The sequence below is a fragment of the Malaclemys terrapin genome, chromosome 1 (assembly GCF_027887155.1).
Source record: "Malaclemys terrapin pileata isolate rMalTer1 chromosome 1, rMalTer1.hap1, whole genome shotgun sequence".
Lineage (NCBI taxonomy): Eukaryota > Metazoa > Chordata > Testudines > Emydidae > Malaclemys > Malaclemys terrapin.
This window is the reverse complement of record NC_071505.1, coordinates 121,192,661-121,207,612: the sequence shown is the minus strand read 5'-3', so window position 1 is coordinate 121,207,612 and position 14,952 is coordinate 121,192,661. Positions and strand designations below refer to the sequence as shown.

Genomic DNA, 14,952 nt, shown 5'->3' with positions numbered 1-14,952 from the left:
CAAGGGTTTTTCCATTGATTCCAACAGGAACAGAATCAGTGTCATAGGGCTCGTTAATAGATTAATTCTAGTAGGTAAAATTTTTCTCCATAGGTTTGTTTCGGACCTAGGCTTATCTTTTGAAATATTACTAAAAAAATCACACAAGTTAATTCATTTACTTTGTTCCCATTCCAATTCACGTTGGAATTTTAACGAAACATTACACACTTCACTATTGTTTGAGAAGAGTAAGTCATAGCAACTTAAATATAGCTTTTTAATGCATCTTGTACATGGAATGTATTGTTTTATGCATGGTTGCCCTATGCTGATGTATACGTCTACTAAATCTGTTAAAATTGTATGACTGATTTTTTAATTTTTTTTTAAATCCAGGTGGAAATTTACACCGCATGTATGGAACTTTCATAGAACTTCTGTTAAATACACTGCAAGTTCTATACACAGACTTTAAGGGTAAAATCCTGGCCCTAGTAAAATCATGGAGTCAAAATTTTACCCTTAGACCAAACAATATGGGCTTGTGATTAATTCCTTTAGGGGCTGATCTTTGAATGCGCTGAGCACCTTATATTTAGTTTTGAAATAAGGCAAAGCTCATTCAGGATACTGAGCATACCAAGGGAGAAGTATTGATAAAGCCATTTTGGAGCTATCTGACATTTCTTAACTACACCTTGTTTTCCATATTTGGATCACTTGAAAAGGTTGAATTGGTTTGTATGTAACTTTAAAAACAAAAAACAAAAAAAAAAACCTTCCAGGCTAAGATCAAGAACTTGAAATTTAATTTCAGAAAGTTCCTGTGACCACTGTTGGAGACAAGATACCTGACTCTATGAACCACTGGTCTGATGCAGGGTGGCAATCCCTATGTTTCTGTGTTCCCTTTGTTGGGTTCTCTGGAGATTTTGTGTGGCTTGTTGTGTTCTTGCTAGCATTCATACGTGAGAATCTAGTCAAGAAAATATACGGATGGCATTAGAAGATGTCAGGTTAGCAGAATATTGTACAGCAAAAATTTATTTAAAATGTTAGCTTAACACTCCTCAGATGGGAAAAAGTCAGAATGAATCCATTTTCACTGCTTAAACAGCCTACTATACTTTGGACTATTATTTGGAGTGAATGATTTTTGCCCTCATTTTTGCTCCTTAAACTTTTTGCAACACTGATTTGAAATGCTGTAAATTGTCTGCAATGCACAGGTTGAAATTGGTGTTTGATAAAATCAAGCTGATGTACACATTTACCCACTTTGGGAATGTTAAATTAGTGTTTTACTCAAACCCATACATATTTACAAACAGTACCAAACTGTGTTTTTATCCTTGAAAACTCCTAAATATTCTAGATTCATGAAGACTGAATATCAGCTCGGTGTCCTGCTTGTCAGCCTTTGTGAATAATTTATCTAATGGTTTTAAAACTGACATTATTTTCATATCTGACCGTTGTTTGAATACATTTTGTTCCAACTAGAAGTAGCAGCGTTTGATGTAGATTCATTAATTTACGGAAATGTAATGGTGGAATAGCTGTGATGTACTGTAACTGTAAAATAGTGTGTAATTCTTCCTTGACATAGTTCTGAGCTGTTCATGCTGAATGCTTTCTTTCTGCCGTGATCTAATTTGTTCTTCTTGATTTTTTTTTAAAGAAATCAAGAATTCATGTCAAGAGATTTGTGATTTTAAACTTTGTGTCAATGTGCTTGGTATGTCTAATAGATGTACTTTACAGCATATGCCTCTTGATCAATATCCTGCTTTTCATTTTGTCAGGTATTGGTGAAGTTCCTACCACAACTCTAACGTCCATGATGGAAACATGTGCAAAAGAAAATTGCTCTACTGCCCTACCTATTACCAACCCAGGTTAGTACAAAAGCCCCCCCAAATGGTGATACATTTAAAGTAGAAGTGTCTGTAAGTTACTACTACACAGGAGAGGTTTTTCTTGTCAGGAAAATTGACTATCGTTATTCAAAGTCAGAAGTGGCCACATTTTTTTACACTGAGAGCTGTGCGGGCAACTTGCCTAGAGTGTGAGTGCTTCCCACACCTAATTTCCAAATACACAGACATTTATTTGTTATCAAAATCAAATTTTGAATCTTAATACTGATGTGTACAAATATCTGCCTTCTAGCTGAGTTCATAGATCACAAAAGCCAGCAGCTGATAAGCTTTATCCTTACCTTTAGTGAGAAAGCAGCTGTTATCTCCAGTTTAGGATCTCATAAGTTGGTCTTAGTAATGCAGCATATGCCACTGAATGTCTGGATACACTTTGTCTGCCGTCCTCATCTCAGATGCAATTTAGCTTGAAAAGCTAAGTTAAAGGGACATTGTCAGCATGAAATCTAGTCAATTAAAAAAAAAAAAAAACTTTAAAAGTAGTTTCACGTACTATAGCCCTCCACTACTAATGTGCACTAAGTGCCTTTTAGTAAGTATGTTTTTGTCTCTCCTGTTACTGAGCGATAAAAACAACTGAGGAAACTAACTATATAGGGGAAATAGTGAACTAGTTTGCTTATGAGAATGTCATGTGAGATTTGTCAAAAGCCTTACTAAAAATCAAGATATAGTAAGTCTGCTGCTTCCCCCTATTCATAAGGCCAGTAACCCTGTCAAAGGAGAACATTAAGTTGGCTATAACTAGGTGCTTACAAATTATTTAATTTGTTCCAATATCTTTCCAGGTATCAAAGTTAGGCTGGGTGAGTCTGTTATTCCCCAGGTCCTCCTTGTTCCTCCTTTTTAAAGATACTTTGGTACTTTTTAAAGGTACTATGTTTACTCTTCTCCAGTTCTTGGGGACCTCACCCCGTGGCCCATGTGTTCCTGAAGATGATTGCTAATGGTTCCAAGATTGCTTCAGCTAATTCCTTAAATATCCATGATGAATTTCACCAGGCCCTGCTCACTTGCGTATATCTAACTCAAACTTTTTCTTCCCTATTCTGGCTTGCGTTCATTCCCCCTTGCTGTTAATATTCATTGTGTTAAGCAATAGTCACCATTAACCTTTTTAGTGAAGACTGAAGCAAAATAGGCATTAAACACCTCCGCCTTCTTGATGTCTGTTATTAGTTATCCTTCCCCATTAAGAAGTGGACCTGCACTTTCCTTTGTCTCTCTTGCTCCTACTGTATTATAGATTGTCTTTCTATTGGCTGATGTTCCTGGCTAGATGTGACCCATTTTGTGCCTTAGCCTTTGATTTTCTGCCTACCTGCTTGTGCTGTTCTTTTCTACTCATCCTTAGCAACCTATCCATGTTTCCACTTTCTGTAGGATTCCTTTTTAATCTTCAGGTCATTAAAGAGCTTCTGATGGAGCCATATTGGCCTCTTACTGTTCTTCCTATCTTTCCTTCATATTGAGATAGCTTGCTGCTTTGCCTTTAATATTGTCCCTTTGAGAGTGCCAGCTCTCCTGAACTCCTTTTTCCCTTAGTTTTAATTCCCATAGGACCTTACCTACCACTTCTCTGATATTATTATTATTATAATCACATCTGGTAGTGTATTATTATTACACTCTAGGAGGGAAGATTGACAAATATCTATATCGATAGTGTATTAGTGGCATAGGTCTTTGGGTTCAAGGACTTACCATCCATTGCTTTGCCTTTCTTTCTGCTAACCTTTATTTAAATCAATATTGATATAAGGCATTATCCGTAATGTGAATTTTGGTTTACTGAACAAAGGGTTTTCAGTCAATCAAAGATATCTCAGAGCCCAGAGTGTGGCGCCTTCACAATAATTTCTTATGTATACCATTTCAGTGAACCAGGGAAGCAGAAAATTGACATTTATTAAATTGTGTTATTTCTGAAATCCCCACACTAAAAATCAGCACATGGGAGAAACGCTGACCTTATGCAAGGCAGGCACACAGCATGAGCAAGTGCATCCCAAACAGAGAGGGAAGAGTAGGGGCAGGAGAAAGGCCAGCCATGATTCTACTCCCACTGCACCAGTCACCACAGCACACTGTCCTCTTTGAAAGCTGATCATACTGCCACTGCAGCATGGGAGTCTCGGGAGGAATTCTGTCTGTTGGTCAGGATTCCTATGACAATGCAGCCCCCCGCTGCGCACTCTCATGCATAAGGCCCAACTTACTTCTATGTAGCCTGGCTGCAATGACTCAGCAATTCTGTGGCATGCATAGGAATAGAACCCAGATTTCCAGGCCTATATTGCCCAATCCAATACTTTGAGGTCAGTGGGGGCCTTTCATTTACTTCAGTAGGCATGCTCTTAGTTCTTTGCCCTAACCCCAATCACTGCTAGAATGAGTCATGCATAAGCCAGCCACTGTTTAATAGGTGGAAATGATAGCATGACTTGGTTTATACGAGCGTATGTAGGGGAATGATTTCACAAGAGACAAACTTTTGAATATACCTCTAATTCCCATACATCACTTCTCTCTGTGTCAGCTATGCACTTAGGGGTCCATTGAAGCCAGTGGGAGTACTCGCATGAGTAAAGAGTATTCTCATGAATAAAGCTTGCAGACTTGGGCTATTAGCTGGGTTACCTGTGGGAGAACAAAGAAGGATTCTCACCACCTCTCTGTCAGGTTAAGTGTATTGCTGTCAAAAAAGCTATAATGTTGTGGCTTCAAAATTGATAGGGATGATAAATAATTACAGATGTAGAATGATGAAAGGCAAATTACTGTAGCAGCCACTTTTTCTAATAAACAGAGTGTCTATTGCTGTGTTGGGAGTGATCAGTTGATGCTTTGGTTTACAAGCCTTTCTTTGTTGTGGTTGTAGGTGAGGAAGAAAAGGAGAATGGAATTGAGAGGACCTGTGACACTCTGCTAATGTGCATCGTTACAGTATTAAACCAAGGCCTGAGAAATGGTGGTGGTGTGGGGGATGTGCTAAGAAAGCCTTCCAAAGACGTAAGCATTTGTCTAACAGAATGCAAGTATATTTTCTCATGTGCCTCGTGAGCTCTGAAATCAACTTTTACAGGATATAGAAAATATTTTTATCTAGTCTACGCAAACGTCACGCAGATGACTTATTAAATGTAATTTTAACATACCAGATGGAATGCTCAATGAGAAGAGCAAAAGCTCAATGCAGTGATTTTACATGAAGAAGGGAACTCCGGGTGCTAGTTACCTTTCTGGAGAGCTGGAGCAAATTATAACTTTCCAAGCAGTGCTAAGAAGTGTTGCCCGATTGGATCAGTTTCCCATTACAGTAGGAATCAAATGCAAACCTTTGAATGGGGTTGATTGATACATATATGTCAAGACTCTCGGTTGTAGTATATCAGGTTTATGGTTAGCTGAGATTTAGTCTAGCATCTGCATTGGAAAAGATCCTATTATTTACTCATATCAAGCAACATACTCTGCTAACAAAGGCAAAAGAGATTTTCAAATACACCAATAAACTTCCAAAAGTTAAAAAAGCAAAGGGGACTTGCTTTTGTTTTAATGCAATACATTTAAAATAAAATTCATAACTTCAACAAAATGACATTTTAGTTCAGAATGCACAGTATGTGCAAGGACACCATAACAGCCCCGTGGTTGGTGTTCTGCACTGCAGAGCTCAGGTCTAAGTTCACAAGTATGTTCTCTTGCTAACCAAACAGCGAGGGATGATGAGAATGCAGCGATAGAGCGCTCAGCTTTGGGGGAAAAGAGCTGCTTGTGTTGATAATAGTAATCTAGGTCCTGATCCATAGTCCACTGAAGTCACTGCCTCCTGTCTGCCTTGATGGGCAGAGGGCCTTATGGTTCTCTTAAGAGTCCAATCCAGCCTTGCTCAGAAGGAACCTTTCTGCAACATGGAACCAGGGAACATTGGCAGCAATAGAGAACTACAGAAAATCCAAAGAGGAGGGGATAAAAGCACATAAAGCCAAATCCTGCTTACTCTGCTCATGAGAGTAACCCCTTTGGCTTCAGTTAGACTGCTGATATGAGTAAGGTGTTCAGGGTTTGGCCTAAGACCTGCATCTGTGCCTTGCTTTACTGTAGCTAATGTTCTGAAAAAGTACCTGGTGGTTTAATATTTTAGTTGTGTGCTATTTTTATATCGTACTGAAACCTTCTTATTGTTTCAGGAGCCCTTGTTTGCTGCCCGAGTTGTTTATGATCTTCTATTTTATTTCATCGTCATAATTATTGTTCTGAATCTCATCTTTGGAGTCATCATTGATACATTTGCTGACCTTAGGAGTGAAAAACAGAAGAAAGAGGAAATCTTAAAGACAACCTGTTTTATTTGTGGTGGGTGCTATTGAGCTACAGTGGCATTTGGTGGGGAAAGCTCCTTAAATAAGAGAGAGTCTGAAGGGCAGTCATCCCTTGAAAAGTAACATGTAAAAACGATAGACTGGGATTGTACATTTCTTCCTTCCTGGCAGCAGTTTACAAGTCAAAAGATGACTTTTCTAACAACTGGCTCTGTGAGTTCCACTTGGGATCTGAGAGTCAAGCTGTATTCATCCCACTGTTTGCATCGTCACCAATAATCAAGGCTCTGCAGTTGGAGCACAGCTATTGATGTTGTCGAATAGCGAAACAGATAAAAATACAACACACTCTTCTGTAGCAGTACAGGCTCCAGGATGTTAATTGTAGCACAGCCTGTCCACTTGATAAGGAGATGTGACTCTGAAGAGACACAGGAGCAGATAAATTGAATAAGAGGTGTCATTACATAGAACTTTTCTGATTATGATTCACCCTTGCTGGTGCAGAGAGATGCGAATCACACCTCCCCTAAGAAAGGACCCTATACCCACTGGAAGATTTCACATGAGGGAAGCTTTAATCTCTGCTCAGGTCTCCATAGCAGAGCAGATTGGGGAAATTGTAACAGATTAAATAATTCCATGCATCCCTGTCCTCCCTGGGCATGACACTCAGCCATAGTTTTTAATCTATTGCACAAGTGTTTACAACGAACAGTTTTTCTCATGACTTGAGCCTCAATCCTGCAAAGACTTACATGCATTTAAGCACACAAGCAGTCCCTCTGAAGCTTCAGTAGGGCTATTCACATGCTTAAAACTAAGCATGTTCATAAATCTATGCAAGATCAGGGCCTGTGTGGCAATACTACATGTTAATTTACACAGCTCATATCTATAGTCTATTTTTTTGCAGGATCAGAGCCAAAGCTTGTAAAGTACTTTATACCTCAGGACAGAAGGCACTATAAAAGTATAAGATATTTAATTATATTGTTGTTATTAAGAAGGAATATCATGAAAGAATAAATATGGGGCTGAAATAATTTTGTCAGAAATGCTTTAGTGGCTGGAGGTCTTGCATAGCAGTCACTGCTTATAATTATAGCTTTTAAATTAACATCCTTTCTCTGACATTTTTCAGAGTTTATTTTTACACTGGCAATGAAGATAAATGTTGATCAGGTGGAATATCACGTTATGTTTTGTGTCTTTTGCAGGACTTGAGAGAGACAAGTTTGACAATAAGACCGTTTCATTTGAGGAGCACATAAAGTCAGAACACAACATGTGGCATTATTTGTACTTTATCGTTCTGGTCAAAGTGAAAGACCCAACCGAATACACTGGTCCTGAAAGTTACGTGGCTCAAATGATTGTGGTGAGTCATTTGCGTGAGCTGTGCTTTATGCAGTTGAAAGATGTTCCTTGTCGATATAGCAGGGATGTTTTTTTCCTTAACAATGAGAAGCTTTGATCTCTATTTTTAAAGACATTTTTATATGTCTGAGATGGACTGTAGCAAAGCCCAATCTCCATCATAATGAACAAGATAAAGGCTACAGTCTTTACATTGGCTCTCCTTCTCTGTGGGTTCCCCTAATTAGCCAAACCAGCCCAAAGAGCATGGATCAGAACATCTGCTACTGCTCCTTTGTCCAGGATCACTGGGCTGCTGTCCAGCAAAATAACCCCTGCTGAGTAAGAGAATACAGGGTCAGCACTGAAAAGTAGCTCTTTCTCCTACTCCTCCACTGAACTATTAAAAAGACCAAGTAGAGCTGCTGTGGTGATCAGAAAAGCTGGAGGATGTCCTTTGCGGTGGCTTGCACCAGTTTAGATTCCCAGGGAATTACATTCCTGCAGCTGCCTGGCAACCTAGGGGGAGCCATTTGAAGGAGAGATGGCAATGTTGCCATGGCCACCCTCCCTCCGGAGATTTCCACTGGGGAAAGTAGATTTCACTCATAGTCAGGAATCCAGAGCAGCCCCGCCAGAGGCGGCTGTTCAGGAGATATGCCAAATTGGCACAGCCCTAGCTCTCCCTTCCAGATTTCCACTGTTGGCGTCTTCCACTAGGATCTATGGTAGCAGAAGCTGATCTATGAATATGACCAAGGATTGGTATATTTATATCCCAGAAAAGGATGTAAGCAAGAGTGTACCAGGCCCTGTGTGCATTTTTCATTCTCTAGAGGGGGGAGGGATAGCTCAGTTGTTTGAGCATTGGCCTGCTAAACCCAGAGTTGTGAGTTCAATCCTTGAGGGGGCCACGTAGGGATCTGGGGCAAAAATCAGTACTTGGTCCTGCTAGTGAAGGCAGGGGGCTGGACTCGATGACCTTTCAAGGTCCCTTCCAGTTCTAGGAGATAGGATATCTCCATTAATTTATTTATTTCTTCTGATGACTGGCTGATCTTTTGTTGTTGTTCAAGCTGACTTCACTTGCTATTTTAGTCCACAAATCACTTAAGTACCTGCTTAACTTTAAATGTGAGAGTAGTTTCTTTGACTCAAGTGCTTAAAGTTAAGCAGGTGCTTAAGTGCTTTGCTGGAATGGAGTCTTGCTGAATATGAGACATGTAATGGTGTCCTGAGATGATACGAGCATGCATTGGGCAGGGACAGAAGAGCAGCCATGTACATAGGAATTTCAGATTGTCTGAGACATCCCCAATCTCTGATTATGAATGCTGCAAGGAAATATTGAATCTGCACTTTCCAATAGGGTGGAAAGAACAGAAAATTAGAGTAAAACTATGTGCACTGCTCTGTGTGGATAAACCATTTGAACATAGTGGCAGAAGCCTTTAAAAGTTACTCTTTGATCTGTTTCCACTTTATCCCAGTGCAAGTTGGTATTTAAAATCATGGACTGACAAAATTACAGGTTAGAAAGTTCTCTCCTGTGCAGTTTCCTCTCTCCCCCTCCAACAATTTTTCGTTTTTAAACTTTGGAAGTATGTTAAGTATATTAATATTTATTCCAGTGTGTGTATTGATATTCATAGTACATGTTAATCCTCTGATGCCAGCAGTTGGATTTTTCCCATGCAATGCACTAATGTATTTTACATTAGACCTAATGGCAGGTGCTCCAGACTCACATCTCTAAAATATTAACAAAGGCATCAAACTACCTTTAACCTCAAGTGCTGAATTGATCAGTTTGAAAATCCCACTCCTGTGCTGAGAAGCAGATGGCTTAGCTTGTGGAGGAGTCAGAGTTTGTTACTGGGGGGAATTTTTTTTGAATGGGGAAGTATTGTTTGTTTTTCATAGGGGTATTTAAAAGCAATCATGACTTCAGTGTAAGGAGGCTGCTTCATGCAAGTGTCTACATACTGCTGACAATGGGAGAGAGCAATAACAGTAGGCCATGATCTAGGAGAGAAAGGAAGTTGGAGGTGGTTGGAAGATGTTGGGAGGGAGGGCAATTTATTTCTCTCAGTGTTCGTTGAAATTCAATTCCCTTGGAAACTTTTTGGCCAGTTCTAGTTAAAATGTCAAGCTCTAGGCAGCAACTCCAGCGGCGCTTGCTGTGGAGGGAAATACAAGGGCTGTTCAAATGGATATGCAGCACTGGAGGAAGAAGTTTTGCACCATCAAGTTGCTGAGCACCCAATCCAGCTAATTCAGTTGGTGCTGAGGAGCTGATCCATCACCCTCCTGGACCATGTCACATTTGTCCATTTACAGACAGTCAGATGGTGATTTTTTTGGACAGCTTCAGTAGCTGTGTAAAACACAGAGAGAGGGATGTGAACATAGTTATTAGCTGTGTAATGGGGTGAACCAAAACCCTGAGGCCTCACACTGCTGAACTTTGAGAGATCATCTCCATACTTTGGGCCTCAGGCTGATCTCTAAGACTCAGACCTTTGGGGTATCATTCAGTGAATGCTGAGGGTTAATGGAGCTCAGCTTCAAGTAGCCTTCCTCCCCCCACCTCCCAGCAGGTATGGAATAGCACGGTATTATTTATTAATTTAAATAGCACTGGAAAAAGGATACTGGAAACATCAGTATTGCACAATCACTGAGGGGAAATAGACAACATTTCTGGCTGTGCTTGGACCAGAAAATATGATTGGTTGGTGAGATTGATGTATCTTAATCTGTGTGGTGACTGTCTTCCTTGTCCAGTGCACTAGCTGTTGTGTGGTCTGGTTAGAGTATTGAGTATATACTTAGAAGTAAAGATGGGATTCATAGATTCTAGGACTGGAAGGGACCTCGAGAGGTTATCGAGTCCAGTCCCCTGCCCGCATGGCAGGACCAAATACTGTCTAGACTATCCCTGATAGACATTTATCTAACCTACTCTTAAATATCTCCAGAGATGGAGATTCCACAACCTCCCTAGGCAATTTATTCCAGTGTTTAACTATCCTGACAGTTAGGAACTTTTTCCTAATGTCCAACCTAGACCTCCCTTGCTGCAGTTTAAGCCCATTGCTTCTAGTTCTATCCTTAGAGGCTAAGGTGAACAAGTTTTCTCCCTCCTCCTTATGACACCCTTTTAGATACCTGAAAACTGCTATCATGTCCCCTCTCAGTCTTCTCTTTTCCAAATTAAACAAACCCAATTCTTTCAGCCTTCCTTCATAGGTCATGTTCTCAAGACCTTTAATCATTCTTGTTGCTCTTCTCTGGACCCTCTCCAATTTCTCCACATCTTTCTTGAAATGTGGTGCCCAGAACTAGACACAATACTCCAGCTGAGGCCTAACCAGAGCAGAGTAGAGTGGAAGAATGACTTCTCGTGTCTTGCTCACAACACACCTGTTAATACATCCCAGAAACATGTTTGCTTTTTTTGCAACAGCATCACACTGTTGATTCATATTTAGCTTGTGGTCCACTATAACCCCTAGATCCCTTTCTGCCGTACTCCTTCCTAGACAGTCTCTTCCCATTCTGTTTGTGTGAAACTGATTTTTTTCTTCCTAAGTGGAGCACTTTGCATTTGTCTTTGTTAAACTTCATCCTGTTTACCTCAGACCATTTCTCCAATTTGTCCAGATCATTTTGAATTATGACCCTGTCCTCCAAAGCAGTTGCAATCCCTCCCAGTTTGGTATCATCCGCAAACTTAATAAGCGTACTTTCTATGCCAATATCTAAGTCGTTAATGAAGATGTTGAACAGAGCCGGTCCCAAAACAGACCCCTGCGGAACCCCACTCATTATGCCTTTCCAGCAGGATTGGGAGCCATTAATAACAACTCTCTGAGTACGGTTATCCAGCCAGTTATGCACCCACCTTATAGTAGTCCCATCTAAATTGTATTTGCCTAGTTTATCGATAAGAATATCATGCGAGACCGTATCAAATGCCTTACTAAAGTCTAGGTATACCACATCCACAGCTTCTCCCTTATCCACAAGACTCGTTATCCTATCGAAGAAAGCTATCAGATTGGTTTGACATGATTTGTTCTTTACAAATCCATGCTGGCTGTTCCCTATCACCTTACCACCTTTCAAGTGTTTGCAGATGATTTCCTTAATTACTTGCTCCATTATCTTCCCTGGCACAGAAGTTAAACTAACTGGTCTGTAGTTTCCTGGGTTGTTTTTATTTCCCTTTTTATAGATGGGCACTATATTTGCCCTTTTCCAGTCTTCTGGAATCTCTCCCATCTCCCATGATTTTCCAAAAATAATAGCTAGAGGCTCAGATACCTCCACTATTAGCTCCTTGAGTATTCTAGGGTGCATTTCATCAGGCCCTGGTGACTTGCAGGCATTTAACTTTTCTAAGTGATTTTTAACTTGTTCTTTTTTAATTTTATCTGCTAAACCTACCCCCCTTCCTATTAGCATTCACTATGTTAGGCATTCCTTCAGACTTCTCGGTGAAGACTGAAACAAAGAAGTCATTAAGCATCTCTGCCATTTCCAAGTTTCCTGATACTGTTTCTCCCTCTTCACTAAGCAGTGGGCCTACCCGGTCTTTGGTCTTCCTCTTGCTTCTAATGTATTGATAAAAAGTCTTCTTGTTTCCCTTTATTCCTGTAGCTAGTTTGAGCTCATTTTGTGCCTTTGCCTTTCTAATTTTGCCCCTGCATTGTTTGCCTATATTCATCCTTTGTAATCTGTCCTAGTTTCCATTTTTTATATGACTCCTTTTTATTTTTTAGATCATGCAAGAGCTCATGGTTAAGCCAAGGTGGTCTTTTGCCACATTTTCTATCTTTCCTAACCAGTGGAATAGCTTGCTTTTGGGCCCTTAATAGCGTCCCTTTGAAAAACTGACAACTCTCCTCAGTTGTTTTTCCCCTCAGTCTTGATTCCCATAGGCCCTTACCTATCAGCTCTCTGAGCTTACCAAAATCTGCCTTCCTGAAATCCATTGTCTCTATTTTGCTGTTCTCCCTTCTACCCTTCCTTAGAATTGCAAACTCTATGATTTCATGATCACTTTCACCCAGGCTGCCTTCTACTTTCACATTCTCAACGAGTTCCTCCCTATTTGTTAAAATCAAGTCTAGAACAGCTTCCCCTCTAGTAGCTTTTTCAACCTTCTGAAATAAAAAGTTGTCTGCAATGCAGTCCAAGAATTTGTTGGATAGTCTGTGCCCCGCTGTGTTATTTTCCCAACATATATCCGGATAGTTGAAGTCCCCCATCACCACCAAATCTTGGGCTTTGGATGATTTTGTTAGTTGTTTAAAAAAAGCCTCATCCACCTCTTCCACTTGGTTAGGTGGCCTGTAGTAGACTCCTAGCATGACATCACCCTTGTTTTTTACCCCTTTTAGCCTAACCCAGAGACTCTTAACACTTCCATCTCCTATGTCCATCTCTACCTCAGTCCAAGTGTGTACATTTTTAATATACAAGGCAACACCTCCTCCCTTTTTCCCCCGTTTATCCTTCCTGAGCAAGCTGTACCCATCCACACCAACATTCCAATCATGTGTATTATCCCACCAAGTTTCAGTGATGCCAACAATGTCATAGTTGTATTTATTTATTAGCACTTCCAGTTCTTCCTGCTTATTACCCATACTTCTCACATTTGTATATAGGCATCTAAGATACTGGTTTGATCTTTCCTCCCAGTTTTGTCCTGACCCTCCTTTCTCTCTGCCAATATAGCCCACACTCCCTCTCGTTTCCGACCCATCTCCCAGATCTCCATGTTCCCCACTTACCTGTGGGCTTTGCTCACTGTCCCCGTCGAACCATAGTTTAAAGCCCTCCTCACTAGGTTAGCCAGTCTGTGTCCAAATAGGGTCTTTCCCCTCCTCGAAAGGTGAACGCCATCTCTGCCTAGCAGTCCTTCCTCGAATAGCATCCCGTGGTCTAGGAAGCCAAAGCCCTCCTGGTGACACCATCTTCGCAGCCAGGCATTCACCTCCATGATGCATCTGTCTCTGCCCAGGCCCCTACCTTTGACAGGAAGAATCAAAGAGAATACCACCTGCGCTCCAAACGTCTTCACCCGTACTCCCAGAGCCCTGTAGTCACTCTTGATCTGCTCAGTGTCACACCACACAGTATCATTTGTGCCCACATGGATGAGTAGCATAGGGTAGTAGTCCGAGGGCTGGATAATTCTCGACAATGCCTCCGTAACGTCTCGGATATGGGCTCCCGGCAGGCAGCATACCTCCCGAGATGAAATGTCAGGGCGACAGATGGGCACCTCCGTCCCCCTCAGCAGAGAGTCTCCGACCACCACTACCCTACGTTTCCTATTCGCAGTGGTGGCAGCAGACCTCCCAGCCTTAGGGGTATGAGGCTTCTCCTCCTTTACTGTAGGGGGTGATTCCTTCTTTCCTGTATCAAGAAGAGCATAACGGTTACCTATTACCACAGCGGGAGGGTTCGGAGCAGGGGTGGAGCACTGCCTGCTGCCAGAAGTAACCAGCTGCCAGTGTCCACCCTGAGCCATCTCCTCCTCCACCAGTGGTGTATCAGCAGTCCTGTATACTGGGACAGCTACCTCAGCTGTCTTCACATGGACACTGTCCAGGAATTGCTCGTGGATTCGGATGCTCCTCAACCTAGCCACCTCCTCCTGTAGCTCTCCCACCTGCTACCTGAGAGATTCCACCAGCAGGCACCTTTCACATTGGATGGTCCCCCCAGCCTGGATATCAGTAAGTGGAAATTGCAAGTTACAGTTGCTGCAAAACCACACCAGGATCTGGGTAGAAGCATCCATGCTCAGGCACTCTGTCTGGCTACAGGCGCAGGTAGAGGAGACAGAAGCAGTGCTGGCACAGGTGTTGCGGGTCTTCCTAACCATCGTAAGCCTCCCTCTGTCAAACTCCCGTCTGCAGCCCCTGTCTGCTGAAAGATTGTTTAAGCAAGAAGTTTAGGTTTTAAGGGGAATAAAGGGAAAACAGATAGAACCGGCAAGGGACCCTTGCCCCCTTCCCACTCCCCTTGCGAAACTCCCAGTTAGCAGCCCCTGGTCGCTTGTGCGCTGCTTTATAAAGCCCTAGCCTGTATGAATGCCCCGCCCACTGATTAAGGCTCAGCCACTTACCAGAGGCTTCTAGCTTTCAAACCTTCCTTTGAAGCTCACAGCTTCCAACTGCCAGCCACAGCACACGGTCCTTCAAACAACCAACCAACCAACCAGACTGACAAACACAAGCTCAGCACACAGCAAGTAACCCCCAAACACAAACACACACACACTACAGACAGTCACTTACCCCAAAAGGGTGCTGTATTGCTCCTTC

General features: G+C 41.6%; 1 protein-coding gene and 1 long non-coding RNA gene across 4 annotated transcripts in view; one reads left to right on the top strand and one right to left on the bottom strand.

The window, feature by feature from the left end:
* The window catches only part of ITPR2 (inositol 1,4,5-trisphosphate receptor type 2), a 352,852-nt gene that overhangs the window by 312,565 nt on the left and 25,335 nt on the right, over window positions 1-14,952 (top strand). For all 3 annotated transcript variants that reach the window (XM_054037167.1, XM_054037158.1, XM_054037175.1), the window contains 4 exons: window positions 1,788-1,880; window positions 4,804-4,934; window positions 6,116-6,281; window positions 7,468-7,628. In XM_054037167.1, the coding sequence (XP_053893142.1) occupies window positions 1,788-1,880; window positions 4,804-4,934; window positions 6,116-6,281; window positions 7,468-7,628 (551 nt within the window). The remainder of the gene's footprint in view (window positions 1-1,787; window positions 1,881-4,803; window positions 4,935-6,115; window positions 6,282-7,467; window positions 7,629-14,952) is intronic.
* On the bottom strand, window positions 854-13,492 carry LOC128841782 (uncharacterized). The gene is made up of 3 exons (XR_008445918.1): window positions 13,411-13,492; window positions 2,204-2,337; window positions 854-958 (listed from the first exon to the last, which is right to left on the bottom strand). It is a non-coding gene; the product is annotated as an uncharacterized LOC128841782 (long non-coding RNA).